At 45.7% G+C, this 17319-nt stretch overlaps 1 protein-coding gene and 1 long non-coding RNA gene across 3 annotated transcripts in view; one reads left to right on the forward strand and one right to left on the reverse strand.

Annotated features, from left to right (window-relative positions):
- Positions 1-5817: 5817 nt before the first annotated feature.
- CHST3 (carbohydrate sulfotransferase 3) overlaps positions 5818-17319 on the reverse strand; it is a 15323-nt gene continuing 3821 nt past the window's right edge. For both annotated transcript variants that reach the window (XM_019538535.1, XM_019538534.1), the window contains 2 exons: positions 12007-16845; positions 5818-11972 (listed from right to left, as the gene is read on the reverse strand). In XM_019538535.1, the coding sequence (XP_019394080.1) occupies positions 15597-16845 (1249 nt within the window). In that variant the 3' untranslated portion in view covers positions 5818-11972; positions 12007-15596. The remainder of the gene's footprint in view (positions 11973-12006; positions 16846-17319) is intronic.
- LOC109312481 overlaps positions 14769-17319 on the forward strand; it is a 24315-nt gene continuing 21764 nt past the window's right edge. The window contains exon 1 of the long non-coding RNA XR_002101827.1: positions 14769-14852. This is a non-coding gene — a long non-coding RNA (uncharacterized LOC109312481). The remainder of the gene's footprint in view (positions 14853-17319) is intronic.

Genomic DNA, 17319 nt, shown 5'->3' on the forward strand with positions numbered 1-17319 from the left:
TTTTAGCTGAATGGGCCCTCGGTAACATAGATCAAAATGTGATACTCCACCCTTTGGCAAGCTTTATACACCGAAGTATTTTTGGCTCAGAAATAAAAGAGCATACAACTAAAGTGGCTTAAAATTAATCAAAGCTTTAATGAACAAAGCTCTACCTGGAGGGAAACGGAAGTGAACCCCAATTTTTGAAAAATAAGCTTCAAAAAAGATTTAATTTGTGTATTTACACATCCAATTCAAAACACACAAGTTCTAAATTTACACTTAGTCCGGGCAGCTGGGTCTCTCCCCAGCTGCCTTTTGATGGTCCCTCACTGCCTTTAGGCCCTGCCCCCCGGAGCTCACCAATGCACAGGCTCAGGCAGCTGCGGAACTGCAGAGCCTGCACTAGCTTTTCCCCGCAGCTGCCGTTCGTCCTGGACCCTGCCATAAGTATTGCTATGTGTCAGGCGGGGTCCCGAGACATGTTGGGAGGGGGACTTCTGCCTCCCTTCTCACATACCCCTTTCAATTGTCAAGATTTTTTTTAGGCCCTTTGACCAGTGTTACACAATGTATGAAATATATCTCACCTATCCCCTGATGAGGCTTCACATACCCCCTGGGGGTACATGTACCCCTGGTTCAGAACCGCTGCTCTGTAGGATGATGGCAAGATTTTCACTTTATAGACTAAATCAGAGATATGTAGCATGAGCTTGAACTCACTCCATCAGATGCTGTATAGCAGGGGTGGGCAATTATTTCAGGTGGAGGGCCACATACCAAATTTTGGCAAGCTGTTGAGGGCCACACCCCACCCCTTGACAAGTGAACCACTCCCTGGTCATCATCTTGTAACTTTAAGTCCCACCCCTTAACCCCTGACCTTTGCTACGAGAAGTCCCTTCCCTTGCCCATGGAAGTACTCCTTCCAGCAATGGGGTTTGCCATCTTAGAACCAGAAAAATACCAAATTATTAGGGCTATGTGAAGCTTTGGTTCACAATTCAATTTGGAGAAGATTTGGCCTGATTCAGAGGCTGAATCTCTGAATCCGAATTGAATCGCTAGAAGCTTAAAACATTCCAAATTGATTCAGAAGCTCTGAATGGATGCGGAAAAGATTAGAAGAGATTCAGAGAGCAGTCTTTATTGGGAAACAGAAACTTAGAAGAGGGAGGGGAAAGGGGAAGGGGAGGACTGACATCTCTAGCTGGCCAATGAATGTGATTTCTCTCTGACACACTGCAACCTGCTGGACATCTGACTCCCCAGGTACCTCTGTACTTTTACCTGAACTGCTATATCCCCCTTCTCCACCCTACGCCCAGCCTGTCCCTCACTCCCTGACACCTCCATTTCCATTTTCACTGACTGGCTTTCTTGCCTGCATTGCATGCCAAGCCAGCCTCCAGCTTCTTTACTATTCCTTACATCCAGGACCAGGAGACATATCAACTGTAGGTACTTCCTCAGCCTGACAAAGGGTTTTTTAACCCAAAAGCTTCCTAAGATATATTTCTCTAACTATTCCATTTTTTTCATAATAAATATATAAACATAAAAACACAAGATAAGACATCACACACCACAAGTAACATATATCCAACACAACATCTTTACTTTTTGTTTCAATTCCTTTATAAAAAGAAAGGCTCTGTGATAGTTTGGCTAGGCTACCAGAGATGCTGCTGGTGTGACTGTGCTAGTGCTGCTCACTCACTAAGTTATTTTTACCTGCTGCTGTTTACAGTGGTGGACTGGAATGAGGCTGTAGGGGAGGAGTCGTCCTTACTGGGGCACACTGCCATGTTGTGTAGAGGCCCTAGCACCAGGAAGGGTGCACTTGAACACAAATACACACACGTACACATACAGAGTCGCACAGTGAGGGTGCACCTAACAGACATGCACTAGGTGCTCCTACTTGAGAGGAAAGAAAGGCCTGACAGTTCATTTTGGCTACCTTAGATGCTGTTGGTGTTACTGGTGCTGACTGCTGAGTCACTAAGTTATTTTTACCTGCTTCCGTTTACAGTGGTGGACCAAGCTGAGGCTGTAGGGGAGGAGGAGACCTCACTGAGGCACCCTGCTGTGTTGTGCAGAGGCCCCAGTACCAGAAAAGGTGCACCTGAACACATGCAAAGTGTCACTCACCCATGTCACGAGTTTTGCCTGCCTGTGGCCAGAGGTGCAGGGCCCCAGAACCCTCTGCAGCTATCTCCTTGACAACTGGCAGGCTTCATGGCCGCAGCAGGGCCAAGCAGGCCTGCAGTTTTCAGCCCCCTGTGCCCCAAGACAGACACAGTTGCACAAGCACACGTCACAAGTTTTGCCTGTTAGCAGCCAGAGGTGCAGGGCCCCAGAACCCAGACTCCCCCTGGACCTATCTCCTTGACAGTTGGCAGGCTTCATGGCCGCAGCAGGGCTTAGCACCCCCCTGTGCCTTAACACACACAGTGTCACCTATGTCACAAATTTTGCTTGTCAGCAGTTTGAGGCACAGTTTCCCGGAAAACTCTGCACCTATCTCCTTGAAACTTGGCAGGCTTTGTGCCCTCAGGAAGAGCTACCATTCCTGCAGCTTTTACCCTGCTGTGGTGTAACACGTACATGACATGAGCTTTGCTTTCACGACTTTGAGGTGAAGTTTCCCAGAAACCCCTGTACCTTTCATCTTGAAACTTGGCAGGCTTCATACCCTCAGCAGAAACTACCACCCCTGCAAGTTTCATCCAAATCAGCCAAAAACCGACAAAAGTTATAGATGTTTACTGGATTCCCCATTATACTTTATGGCTAAATCTCTCTGAATCTTCTGAAGCCCATTCAGACGAATTGAATTGGAAAAGTGATCTGAATGTCCAAATTGAATCGCTGGCATCTGAATTAGCCAAATCTGAATTAAAATCAAATAGCTCCCTATTCACACAGGCCTACACATTATATTCTAAACAGAGAACATCAAAAATACTAATTTGATCTGAAAAAAGATTTTTGTCCTGGTTGACATGTATTTGTGTAATGCACATAGAGGTGATTGTATATAATAGGCTAAAATGAAGTCTTACTCTTGTATATTGTGGGGGGTGGAGGGAATGGGGGCATGGGTATAGGTTTGTAGGGGGCTCTGGGGGTGTGGAGTGTGGGGAGAGTGTGGGTGTGTCTGTGGGGGTTGGATAGGTGTGGGTGTGGAGTGAGGGAGCACGTGGGTGTGGGTGCTTATGGGGTTTGTGGAGGATTCTGTGTGGGGAAGGGTGGCTGGGGTATGTGAGGGGGTATGGGTATGGGAGTCTGCGTGTATGGCAGTGCAAGCGGGGATGTGGGTGCAGGTGTCTGGCAGGGCGTGCTTGTGGGACTCACCCTATGAATACACACGCGCGCGCACACACAAACACACACACACAAACACATATACATACACTCCCTCTCTACATGCAACCGCACCCCCCTCCGGGGTACGGGTGGAAGCTCTGTGCTCCCCAGTCCAGCAATGCAGCCAGGAACCACGTGGTGCTGGAGCAGTGTGGGGGCAAGAAGGCAGAGAAATGGCTGGGGGTGGGGTGGGGTGGGGCTCGACAGCTGAGTCCTACTGCCAGCTCCCCTGGGGTCCTACTGCCCCTGGCTCCTGTCATCTTTGACAGGCAGCCAGGAACAGATAAATATTAATTTTCTAAAATTTTTAGGGGTCCAGTGGGCCAGAAAGAATGGCCTGGTCAGCCAGATGCAGTCCGTGGGCTATATTTTGCCTGCCCCTGTGTTATAGGATGATCTTATTTGTAGATCTAGAGCAGGAGGAATTAACCTCTGGTCTAAAGGCCAGATCTAGCCCCTAGCACCATATCATCTGTTGGGCATGGCACTGCCAGATGGTGTGAGTAGAGCCTGAATGGAGCTGGGTGCAGGCAGCATGGGACCCCAGGAGCCCAGTCTCAGCATGCAGGAGCAGTGTGGGCCCTGATGCCTGACAATGGTGGACAGGGTCCAATGTGGCCCACAAACTGGTCCTGTGCCACTTACCTGGCCTGTGGGGCCAAAATGGTGAGCTCCACTGATCTAGAGGTTCCATTGCATATCATGTCCATTTGAATTGGCAACACTGCCTTCCAAGAGATTTTATTGGTAACCCTGCTAGCACATGAGATCAGACTTAAAACATGATCCTGTAATGACCTCTGTGGCAATACTGGGGCTTTAGAATGAACCTGGGCAAAACGATCTTTTATTCATTAAGTTCCCTGGAATTACCCTTCTCTTACCTACAGCAAACCCAGCTGAAAAGAAATGAAAGGGACAGTGTTGCTTGAAAGCTTGAATCTTGTCTACCCAATAAAAAAGAGCCATAGCTGATAATGGCCATCAGCCATAGCAGTGGCGCTGCATAGGGGGGTACATGGGAGTACACCCCCTGAGAGTACCCATGCACCCCCTGACAGGCCACACTCCCCACTCAGGCGATGGGTGGAGGCAAGAGCACCGGTACCCCCACTGAGAGCACCAGCCGGGGGTGGGAGCCCTGGTCGACATGATCGGCCGTGGGGGGACCACCCCACTCCTGTTTGTTGACTGTCCACCGTGGGGCACATGCCCCCCTAAGGCAGCACCAGTCACCCATTACCCATGGGTACGGCTGCCCTGGTACTGATGAACCCTAGACAGCTGCAAGTATAGACAAGGACAGATCATGTTCAGCACAATTCCACGTCTAAATCCTAGTCCAGAAAGGCTGGGTAAGGAGCTGTCACTGACATGAAGTGATAATACAGACTTGTCTATACTCAGAAGTTTCTCTGACTTAACTGAAAACCAGTTTGCATTGAAGTTATGCAAAGTTCAGCGTTATCAGTTCAGTCTGCAGCTGTCAGTTAAACCAGGATGAACAGGCTTAAATCTGGCTATCTCCATGGAATGGTGCATTGGTTAACTGATATAAGATCACATCTTTAAATCAGAACAACTTTGTGTGTAGACCAAGTCTGAAAAACGAAAGATTACATAACACGAGTGAAGCTGTTCATTGCCAAATTTTCGTGCTTTTGAGGCATAATAATTACTCTGTGGCAACTGTTCTACAGTTTCTGGGCACCAGCGAGATTCTGATGAGGAAGAATTCTTCCTGAGGAAGAATTTTCTATGCTAATTTACTATTACAGATGGGTTGTTCACTCAAATATTGGAAGTGATGTGGATTTAGGGAAATGCTTATTATTTCAGGGAATGCACTGGAACAGAAATATGATAGAGGTGCTGGGGCAGACAGGATTCATGCACTGCATGCAGTAAAGCTGAACTCAGTCTAAGGAAATAACAGGAACTGAGAAAGGGGCAGAAGTGACAACACAGTAACAATAGCCCTCTTGGCCTACTATTTTTTTCCTGTTATGAATCGCATGGTCCCCACCTGACATCACAAACATCTTCTCAGCAACTGTCAGCTGCTCATTGGCACCTCTTCCTCATCAGCAGAGAAAATGACTTGCCCTTTACTCTGACATTTGGCCTGCTAATACCAGTTTTCTGCAGCATTGTGGGCCACATGACAAATCATAGCTGTGGAGTTCCCAGGCAGTGGGGACAAGGCCAGCAAATTGATTTATGATTTCAAGATCTTGGATCATATGCCTGTATAGCATACACCTTCCTTTCCTTTGGTGGAAGGAATCTAAAGAGCAGCAGTTTATAGAATATGTGTGACTGCTATAGATGGTGTGTCCGTTTCTTTTGCCACTGCCCATGATATATCCATGATTATGCACACATATACAGATATACCAATGATACCTTGTGTGTGCATATGCACCCATTCATGGATATGTATGTTTGCAGACATGCTGATATACGTCTGCTTACTTTTATTCAAGTATTCATAGACACATACAGGTAGGTACTGCATATATTAGACACAAATGTGCATATATGCACCTGAAAACAGTGCTAGCAAAGCTGTACCTTCCTTTTTTCTGAGTGCAGTAATTCATAGCAATTCCTGATTCAGCTGTCCCAATGAAGAGACCCATTCCTGTTCCTTCCTGCTAGTCCTTCCCTAATCAGCTCTGATTGTTTGGGTAAACTCCGTCCTGCTGAGCTTTTACTACCTGCCTGTTTTTGCAATAAACTGCAGGGTTGCATTTAGCAAGTTTTTTTACTAGCTATTAAACGATTGCACCTCCAGGGTATCAGTTTATTATTTGTAGCCTCTGTCTAGCTATGCTTGAGCCTATACCCTGCTGAAATACAAGTTTATTCAGGGATTTGTATGATATTCACAAATATTACTTCACATAATTTGGCACAAATATCTTTACTATTTTCATTTTCTCTTCTTTTTTTACTCAGTTTTTTCTAAAATGCGTTTTAAACATTGGAAATATCTGATGGCTTGAATTTCCTCATTTTCCATGCCAAATCACCCTCTCTCAAAAACTCAGCCCACTTCTGCTGGGTTTTTGACTGAAAAATCAGTCTGCTTTCACTCAGAAACAGGATTGTTCCAGTAGATCTGCAGACCATACTGGCCTTTCTTACATAAAAGGTCTCCACCATTTTAATTTTGCAGAAAAAGGTTAAAGCCCATACATTTTAAGCAGCTTTGGACATTAGAAAATGTCATACACTTCAAGCAATTAAATAGAATTCTTAAAATATAATCACTTCCATGAGACTCAGATCTTCAGAGACCCTGCTTCCCTCAGTGCAGGGTTAGTCCACAACTAATAGACACATCTGGGCATGGCTGCAGGAGAGGCAAGGGGGAGAGGGGTATTTGAGAGCCCTTTAGAACAATTACAGGATTTTGTGCCTTTTCAAAATGTTTAGGATATATCCATAGCTCATTTAAGTGCCAGCTCAGGTGGCTGGCAGAGTGCAGTCATGTTGTAGAGGGGACTCCACCTGCCCTTGCTGTGTGATTTTTCTCTGCTTGAGACACCCAAGGAAGATACTGATTTCGTAAACTCCAGGCCCAAATAAGCAGCCATGAGACCTCTGCTCAGCACAGCTGTGGAAAAGGCAGCCAAGGCAGTTTTCAAAAGTTAAACCCCAACCATAGTTTAAATCCATATAAAATGATTAGCCATCCTGAATTTGCTGGGACAATCCAGAATTCTGGGGATGTGTGGGCTCCTCAGTCCCTGAAATGGGACTTTTATCCTAAAGAGAGTGGAAGCGGGGGGGGAGGGGGGAGAAATTAGTCCCTAATTAGCTACAGGTTCTGTCCTGAACCACAGTGTAGCACAGCTGCTTTCATACAGTGCTCTTCTGGTCAACTAGGTCTACATTATAGCAGTGAATTACCTACCCTGCATGCTGCACTAGGGTAATGGCATTAACCAGAAGGGATATAGAGCATGGCTGGTTCTGGAAAGTTGTGGCGTGTGTAGGCCTGTCCCAGGTTTTGCTTCTAAGAAGTTGGTTGCTTTAAATCTTCCCAGTTGCAGTGGGCCCCTACGGGCTGTGCTGAAGACATCTGGAATGCTCACAAAATCTCCCTCCTTCCCTCCTCATTCCCCTATGGTGAGAGGTTGCAGGTAGTGACTTAGACCTGGTTACTTTGGCTCTGTGCCAGTCAGGGATTCCCCCATGCCTGGGAAATGCTTAACTGCCTGCTTTGTGGAAAGGGGCCATAAAGCTATGCTGAAGGCCTCCTTTATAAATGGAATAGTACAAAGAGGCCATGCTGTAGCCCAGGATCTGGCTGGAATAGTGTTTGCTATGGTGAAGTGCTCTGGGAATGAGCTCCCAGTGCCATTATTACTGAACCCCAATTACATTTTTATGGTGAGAAATTTCCAGCAGAAGGATGCCTAAATTTGAGGCCCCAGGTCCCCAAGTTTCTTTTGTCAAGCAGCATGGAGCCCAGCTAGAGAAAGACAACACATTCGGGGCAATGATTCTCAGCTGCGGTACTGTGAGATCCTTTTAAGGGTCTTTCAGTATTAGCACTGTTAGATGTATAAACACCTACACAACTCACAAGATTATCCCAGAGATTTCAAATAGGAATCCAGTGTCAAAAACATTCTGCCCTGCTGTGGTCTTTCTGCGTTCTTTGCAACAGAAGAATTGCTATTTTATTTTTTCTAGCCAAACTATAAGTGAAAGTGAAGAGCTAGCGTTTTCTGAAGTGTACCTTGAGTCTAGCAGGGACTGTCTTAAGTCTAAAATGGTTGGTAACCACTATCTAAGGGCATTCAGTGTTCTTCAGAGAGGTGCTAGTTCATGTATCAAGAGCCTACACAGATCCAGGCTCTGCTGTGCTGAGATACCTGGAAATAGTATTAATCCTAGATGCTAAAATTTGTGGTGATACTTAGGCTGCCTTTGCACACACTAGCTCCATAACTTGAATTAATTGGGCTATGCTAAAATAGCACTGTACGTGGGTTTATAGGCCCTACTTTATACAAAGCTGATTAGCCCAGACATAGCTTGGCCTAACATAGTTGTAGTGGTAAGTGTTCTGGAGCTAGTGTGCACTGAGATCTCCACCTGTTGCCATGTGGTCACTGTCTTAGTCCTGAGATTTTGGCAGTAAAAGAGCTCTGGGCATCTGAGTGGACTCTCGGGCAGGACACTTTTGAAACTGAGAGACAAACAGCCTCAAATGAAAATTATGAGCTACAGGATTGAATCCTTTGGCATACATTCATGACATGTTTTACCTCAGTCTTCCCATGCCAGTTCTCCAAGTATGTGGGGTCCCAAGCAAAGCAAGACCTAACTGCTGATCAGCTCCTTCCTGCCATTTTCATGTCCTCAGCGTAGCAACTAGTTGCCTTTTGACTACAACTCTCCCTAGCTTATGGTGAGGCCCACCTGCCGTGCCATTACTGGTGCCAGGCTGGGGTAGAGGAAGGGAAGTTCAGTAGGTTTATAATTCTCTGTGGCAACATTTCGCACACTGTGGGGGATGGCTGCCTGGTGGAAGTACAAAGGATTCCTACAGGGCATGTGGCAATCATGGCAGCAATCATTGGCGCCCTCCACTTGCGTTGCTCCTGTGCCCCCTACTTCAGCCACTGCTGCCACTCCTGCTTCAGATTCCCCTTGCCACTGAAGTAGGGGTGTGTAAGAGTGGTTGACTGCTACATTGAGGCGTAAACCTCCAGGGTATGGGAATAAAGCCCTCTTAGAGACCTGCAGGTAATTCCCAGTTTTCTGTTTAGCCTGTTCTTTTCCTCTGGGCATCTGGTCAGCTTTTCCTCCTGTGTTCTGATGGATTTGAAACCAACATTTTTCTCTCTGGTTTCAGCCCACCTATGCATTTTGGGAGTCCTGAGCGCTCAGTCCCCCACAAGGAGAGCACCCATTAAACTGGAGACTTGCTCTTGTGCACACAATCTGCTGCTCGATTTCTTGTTGTCATTTCCAGGTGTTATTTTCCTGAGTTTCTCCTAGTTTCTCAGTTCTCTGAACCCTTGTTGCTGATCCACAAGGAAAGCAAGTCATTTCTTGGGGGGCCAGGGAGAGGTGTATTTTACACAATCTTACCTGTTATACCTGCTGCTGTTTAATACCTACATTTTTCTCACAGCTAAAAATAACAAGGGAATAAACATTAAAGAGACGGGCAATGTTTTGGATTCTCCTCCATTGTGATTTTTTTTTTAATTAAATAAGTCAAGTCAACCATCTTCTAACAGGTCACAAGGTTCACATTCATTTCTGTGAATCCACAAGGCTGATTCAGACCAGAGCACTGAGTATTCTCTTCAGGGGACAGATCTGTCGAGAGCTTCCACTGGCGAGCAGACCACAGTGGGCATGGCCGGTTAGGAAAGCCTGTGTCACAGCACTGCTGCGGAGTTAGGTGAGCCTTTAAGTTTGAACCTCAACATGCAGCCAGTAATAAAATGCATGTATATTAGTATAGCTGCAAGTTTATTTTTCCAAAAACTCCCAGCTAGTAGTGCAGAATTCTCCCCATCCAGAAAAATAAACAAGAGGATGTTTGACTCCCTCAGCTGCACACTTCCTGCTGCCCAACGAAGCTAAGCCAGTGCCTTTTCCTTTAAAGTCTGCCTAGTGCTGTGTCTACTTCACCTCGCCTCCTTTCCCCTTAGATTTTCCTCAGTGGGGAGAACCCCTGCGGTTAAAGTTACAAGGTCTGCTTCAAATCCTAGATGCGGATATTTTGATTTTAAACAAAAAGAACATCTGTTCTGGGCAGCACAATATCAGCCGTTAAGAGGGGTGAACACCTGAGATTCCTTTCTTTGAGTTGAAAAGCAACAGACAATTGAGAAGAGGAAGAAAGAGCTGAAGTAATGAAGCTACCCATCTTAAGAGTCCTGGAGCCCTGAGAGCAGCCAAGAGCCTTCCTCCCTGGCCCACGGTGATGACGTGCTGTACAGCAGCAAATACAAAGTTCCCATTCAGATCCTGCTGCCTGCTCTCTGCTCCCTCTTCCTCCATTCCACACCTCTTCAGCGAGGGGGTCTCCCCCCTGAAACAAAGCTCTCAGAGCCGGCCTGTTAACTGGAGAGCATGAGGCACGACTGCAAGGAGGGCACAACAGGCAGGTAGCAAGTGGACCTTTCTATCAGCACCTGGGCCTGGCCCATCTCCCATGAAATGCAGGGAAGAGTGGGAAGAGGTGCACATCTAGAGAACCTGGTAGAAGAGTGTTAAGTTGTTAGAAACCTGCCTTTCCTTTTCCAGTAACTGAAATGCAGAAGAATATTCCCTTTTATTTACAAAGGTCAGAGTTTCTCTCTCTTCCAGACTAAAGATGTGTTCATCAAGTGAGGAAAAAAACCCTTAAATAAATAAGTGCTGAATGACTCTCTTGTGCTTGGGAAGGTCAAGTGACTGATTGAGTAGAGAACTGAATCCCTCTGTCTCTCCCCGTCTGTGTATACAGGAGGTAGCCATGCAGTGCGATTCCCCAAGCTGCTAATGAATGCAGCTCTGCCTTGAGGGACTACTCCAGGAAAGAGACAGGATTCCAGTGTCTGGGCCAAATCCTGCTGTGACTTAAACCCCACTGAAGTGAAGTGAGATTGCCAAAGGTGTATAGTATAGTTGAATTTGGCCTTTAATTCCTGGGCGTATCTTGCGGTTATCTACCAAACTGCCTCAGGCTCTAACTGGGATTTTTTTACCTCCCCATGTTCAGTGAAGAGACCTGGTATCAGTTCCTAACTATGCAGAAATTAAGTCCCTATGCTTACTTCAAAGTAGACAAAGGTGTAATCCCAAAGGTCATTAGCCCATCCTTTATGCTATGTGCCATTTCACTTCTGTGGATTTCTGTGTTTTTCTATGTCATAAGAGATTGCCATTCTGTACTTACTGTTTGTCTTGCTTGCAATTTTACTGTGGTTCCCAAAAGGTTAGGAGGATACTGTTACTCAAAAAGCAGTCATTTAAAAAAATGAATGAAAAGCAGGTACAGGTATAATGCCATGCCAGTTTTTGGAGATTTTACCACCATGTTTTCCCTTATCGTATTAGCAACTCCTGTTAGGATGTGAAAATCCCTCACATATAATAGATAACAGTGCAAAACATACTGTCAATGCACAAAATAGATAGCCTGAGAAAATACAACCATGTATTTTTAGTCAGATTCATTTAGAAAGAGTGGAGGTGTTACCTGCTGTGATAGCAGTTTCTATCTGTGTAATTTTTGTTTTATTGTTTGTATCCAGATGTTAAAGAGATAAACTGAAAGGATTTCTCAAAATGAAACAGCATTTTGTTTGAAATCAAAATTGAGCTGCTCCTGGTACAACTGTCTCTCCACTTCCCATTTCCTATCGTCTCTTCTGACTGTCTGTTTTGGGTATAGCTCTAACTCACCGCTAATAAAATATTCCCCCCTGTTTTTCATATAATAAATAAATTAATTCCCCTTGCAGTTTATAATGGTAAAACCTCCATTCTCTAACCAGTTTTACCTATGGCAAGAAGTGACAGCTTCTTCCCTGCAAGGCTGCAGCCCTTGCACACATGCACACGCACACACAAACACACACACACACACACCCCTCCACACACACATACAAGCATATCAAATTAAACACTAAAAAAAGCACAACATAGAAAAGCACAAACAATTAAAAAACAAACAAACCCCATCATGATCACCTCATTTCAGCATAACCAAAGTGCTGGTTGGAGCTGCATTTACTGCCCCTGCCTCTCCAGGAAAGGTTCCAGGACAGTTTCCATTGCAGGTTGCTACTGGATCTGGTCAAAAACTCTAGTCAGCAAGGGACTGTGGGTCCAGTTCAGTACTGCTCTGCCTTGGCCCCAATCCAAACTCCAGTGAAGCCAATAAGGCCTTTTCCACTGCTTTAAATGGGCCTTAGATCATGGCCCTTGTGTAGGTATACATTTGTCAATTTTTATGTTGACAGGTTTTACAGCTATCTGCACTGATGCAGACCAGGACAGTTTTCTGGTAGGTGGGGTTTCAGTAGTTCTGTACTCTGTATGCATTGCTCTTGTCTTAAATATTCCAATGAAATGCTGCAAAATGCATTAAAGGCCTGATTCATGGAAGCACACCAGTTCAGGATAGCACTTACTCATGTGCTTACCTTTAAGAGGAGTATGAAGTCGCATAGGGGTATATGTGCTTTCCTGCCACTTGTCCATAGATAAAACCACCACCTTCCAAAGGTCCTGGAAATGCAGGTTGTACTGGGGCATGGTAAGTGAACCCAGACCATTGCAAATCTCTACCTCCACCTTGCTGCTCTATTTTTGTAGAGGCTGGCCATATTATCTTAGGCTGACAGGTGAGATTGCTTTGGGAACATGTAAATGTCTCCAAGATACAACCTGTGTGTTTGATAAAAAGACTGGCTTATGTTTATCTGCACAAGGGAAAAAATAACAAATGAATAACTATAAGTAGGGAAAGGTTGTTGACAGTTGTTCACTGGTCTTTGTGGTTCAAAAACCTGGGGGACAGTATTTTAAAATAAGTACTTTGGTGGGTGCGGAGTTTGATTATGCAAACTACAGAATCTCTGTCATAAAAGTACACATGGAAGAGCCTCCTTTGAAGCTTGTGGGGATTTTATCTATTTCTTTCCACTTTTACAAACCTCATTCAGCCCTGAGTAGCTCTCTGGGAAAGCAAAAAATATAAAGGGAGTTAGGCTGGAAATGTAGGTTTTAAAAACTAAGGGGCTTACAAGACCTGCTAAATTAATAAATGTTTTCAAGATTATTTTTCAAAGTCAGTGGAAGCAGTTTCCAGGTTTTTTGCTCAATATTTTCTTGCAGTGCTTGCAACCCAAACGCTGCTGCATTGTGTTAGCACAGATGAGCCGCAAAGAAGAACTGCCTCATCTCTGTTTTGGTTGTCCAAACTGTGGGAGATACAGAAAATGAATACATTGCAGAGTTACTGAAAAGCAAACTTTCATTAGTAAGATTATGTGGTATCTTTTTAGAAGGAAAGGTGTGGTGTTGCTATCTTTGCCAGGGTATCTCTCAACTTAATTTTCTTTTAGATTAAGCATCTACCCATTTGTCTTAAAGTGCTTTGTGATTTGAGGGTTCTGGTCAGAATATTTTGCCTATATTTTTTGCATATTTCTGTTCAATCTTGCTGATGTTTATGTGAGCTGCACTAGCAAGGCCTGACAGAGGCCTTAAACAAAATTTGTCTGGATCATCTCCTGATTAGCTTTTACCTTGTTACTCCTCGACTTACTCTCTAGCTCCAGCTTCCTCAGCACTCCCAGGTTGTGTCCAAAGAAGATAAAAGCAGCTTTCCCCCTTCTCTGCTACCCAGCTGTACTCCCCATTACCCTTGGGGATGACAATTATAATGCCATCTCATGCTGGTGCATGGGACTATGAAGTGAAACCAGCCATTAGCACAGGAGGGCACAGTAGAAGCAACTGTGCCCCAGATCATGGCAAGTGCAAAAAGCCAATACGCTGAAAGACAGAGAAAAAACATTTTCCTTGCAATATGTGAATTTAGCATAATCTATGGTGTTATTTGGGACAACACTAAGTCAAGACATGTTCCAGGAAGGAATGTGTTATCTGTTGACGGAATCCCTTTAAATGCAATTAAAGTGAACCTAATACTGCTCCTTGAAAAATAACATTATTTAAAAAAAAAAAAAATCATTTTTAGCCAGCATGTTATTTTGATGTTTCTGTCCTGAAGATAATTTAAGGGTGAGCAAGGGAGTCCAATAACCCTTTCCAGACTTGGCTAAGGTTAGAGACCAGTCTCCTGGTAACCAAAACCAAGCTTAAATGTGGACATGGACAAGGAGCAGCACATGCTAGAAATTGGTCTGTTGCAATCTGCCCCCATGTCTTCCTGTTAGAGAAACTATTTCTATTGCCCAACTTTGGACAAGGTCCCACTTGCCCACATCCCAGTCTTCCCCTCCCCTCTCTCCCTCCCCACCAAGAAAACTAATTGGACAAACAATTTCCTCTTCTTTGGGCTGGAGGGTTACTGCCAACCTCCAACCAGCACTCCAGAGAAACAAAAGCAACAAGACACAAATACAACTACAGCAATGCCCTACCACAACCAGGCAAAAAAGCATTCATTGTTGTTCTGTAGACACCAGCTACTATCAAGGGGTTGCTGAGGAAACAGGCTTGCAGATTTTTTTTTATGGGGGAGTAGAAGACAAAACCGTTGATACCACTTAGGAAGGCAAGCCCAATCCCCAGGGATAGGGAAGACTGCTTTCTCTTGCTCTTTCTTAAATAGCTTTCCCATTGTCTCTCTACCATCTCTCAGCTGCTGGCTTTGGTGCATTTGATAGCAAGACAAAAAGCAGCCAACACGAGGAATCCTGCACCTGGGCCAATAATCTCTAATGTAGTACAGCTGTTGCTGACTTTGCTGCATGTCTGTCCTGTACTGTATCCCTGGAGTTGGGGATAGTTTGCTGGTTCTTGTAGGACGCACTCATGTCTCTTCAAATTTGAACAACTGTTTATTTCAGGGTCTGAAGTCCACCCACACAATATCCTGGGTTTGAATGTTTACCAGCAGTCACTAGGGTGCTTGTTCCCCTACCTCCCCATTGTTGGGGATTTACTAAGCAGTTTCTTGACAACAAACCTGAAACAAGTCCCTCTTGGCATTTCTGTCCAACAAGGAAACCACAACAGCCAGGTCTGCCTCAGGTAATATCAGAGCACTCCTTGGCTTTTCCCACCTCCTCTTGTACTCGGCAGTAAAATGTACAGTTTAAAAAAAAATAGGATTCTCTCTTTGGATGTTTAGTGCAGAAATGCCTTTTCAGCAACGGGTGGCGCCTCCGCTGGGAAGAAAGCTAAGAGCTGAGGTATGGAAGCTGGCACCTATTGCTTTGGCTCTTCCCACTGCCAGCATTTGAGCTCTGCTTAGTTCAGAGGGTTGCCACATTACAGTCTCCATCTAGAGAGCTGAGCTTTTGGTTGTAGCTAAATGCCCTCTTGTCCTCTGGAGAAATAGAAAGCACCTAGAATGAACAAGGAGCATGTGTCAAACACAAGCTTTAGAGATGAGGGTGTAATACAGGTCAGCAGGGCATGGTGCCCTGTTCCTGCTTCCTCAGCTGTTCCCACGTTCCATTTCTATTTTTGTCAGTCTAACAATATATTTCTTTTTAGAAAACCAGCAACAAAGGATCTTACGTGATCCAGAAGGTCCTTCTTTCCTCTAACAAGCTGATGGATCGGTTTGTCAGGGTCTCAGGATTGCTGGCTACTTTGTAACCAAACAGACTCATGGCTGGGCCACAGACGTTCTGTACCACCTGGGCCAACTTGAATGGGATGCTGAAGCGCCACTTCTCAAACTGTTCTGAGGAGTTTTTCTGGGTGGAGTAGATGCCACTGCTGTCCTGAGGTGCCTGCGTGTTCTTCAGTATCCACTCTTCCACCTGTGGTGTGATGCTGATATCTGCAAACCTGTACATTTCTTTGGCCTTTTGGAGTGGGGACCGGGCAATGTCCTCATAGCGAATCAGCATATAGCGGCCCCGCAGCCACGCAGGCTGCCTCAGGCCAAGTTCAGCTGAGAGACGGATATTCTCGCAGTTCCCTCGCAGTCGCTGCACCTCATCCTCATTGAGGGGAGCTGCTCCTTCTGAAGCCCATTTCTTCCAGGTCTCATACTTGCCCGAGAAGGCAACCATGCGTGAAGCCAGCACCGCCCGTGGGTCTCGCACCAGCTGGATGATCCTCATGTCTAGGCGAGGATCTTCAACCAATGGCTGTAAGAACTCCAGCTGCCGTATTCGCACAGCTTTGAGAGCCATGTGGTCCTTGCGTAGGCAGGCCTCCGCTGCAAGGGTCACATTCAGGGGGCCGCACTGACGATTCTTGCAGTGGTACTTCTCAAAGACCTTTTTGACATAAGGGGTGCATACAGGCTCTTCGCACAATGAGCGGCTTGAGCCTCGCCGGAACATATACTGTGTCAAGTGGTCCTCAGGGAGTGGGCTGATGAAGTTCTCCAGGATGTAGAGGTCACAGAGAAACAGCTGCTTCAGGACATCTCTGTAGACAAGGGCTGACCCCACAGCATTTGCACCACCAGGTTCAAAGGACACTGTCCTCTCAATGTGCCAGAGTGGCTCGAAGAGGTAGAAAATGTTGCCTTGTTGGTTGAAGAACTCACCCACAAAGGAGGAGCCTGTGCGGGTGGTGGCCATGAGCAGTACATGTCTCCGGGGCCCCTTGGCAGGGGCCACAGCAGGCTCCCTGTTCCCTCCTAGCTGCAGGGTAACATTCAGAAGCCGGTTTCTGATCTGAGAGAAGGCAGAGTCCAGCTCACTGAGGGATAAGAGGGACCCATTTTCTGCTAGCACTAAGCCAGGGTCTGTGCTGTTTGCCTCCATCAGGGATTGTGGGGTTTGCTTCAGCTTGTCTGATACTCTGCAAACAAAACAAAAGCATCAAGACAAACATGGAAGCAATGACTGAAATGACCAAGGGGGACGTTGTTTAGGCTTTCCCCTCTAAGCAGCTGAGGGTATGCCTTACTTTACCTCAGGCCTGAAGAATTCAGTAATTTTGTCCTATTCCTTTGTGCCCATTTGCCTATGTCACAAACCCAGCAGACATTCACACAAGAATCATACATACTCCTAGGAATTAGTAACTGGGTGTTGCAAGTGAAAATTGGTTGAGAGCCCTAAGAGAAGCCAAGATTCATAGATTCTAGGGTCAGAAGGGACTTCAGTGGGCCATCTAGTCCGACCTCCTGCCCCTGGCAGGCAAGAAAAGGGTCACCAAACCTGGGGTCATGTGAACCCAGCCAGGTGCCTGTCCAGTCTCCTCTTGAAGACCCCCAAGGATGAGTCGAGCACCACCTCCCTTGGAAGCCCATTCCAGATCCTGGCCACCCTG

The sequence above is a fragment of the Crocodylus porosus genome, unplaced genomic scaffold (assembly GCF_001723895.1).
Source record: "Crocodylus porosus isolate Cpor-Errol unplaced genomic scaffold, CroPor_comp1, whole genome shotgun sequence".
Taxonomy (NCBI): domain Eukaryota; kingdom Metazoa; phylum Chordata; order Crocodylia; family Crocodylidae; genus Crocodylus; species Crocodylus porosus.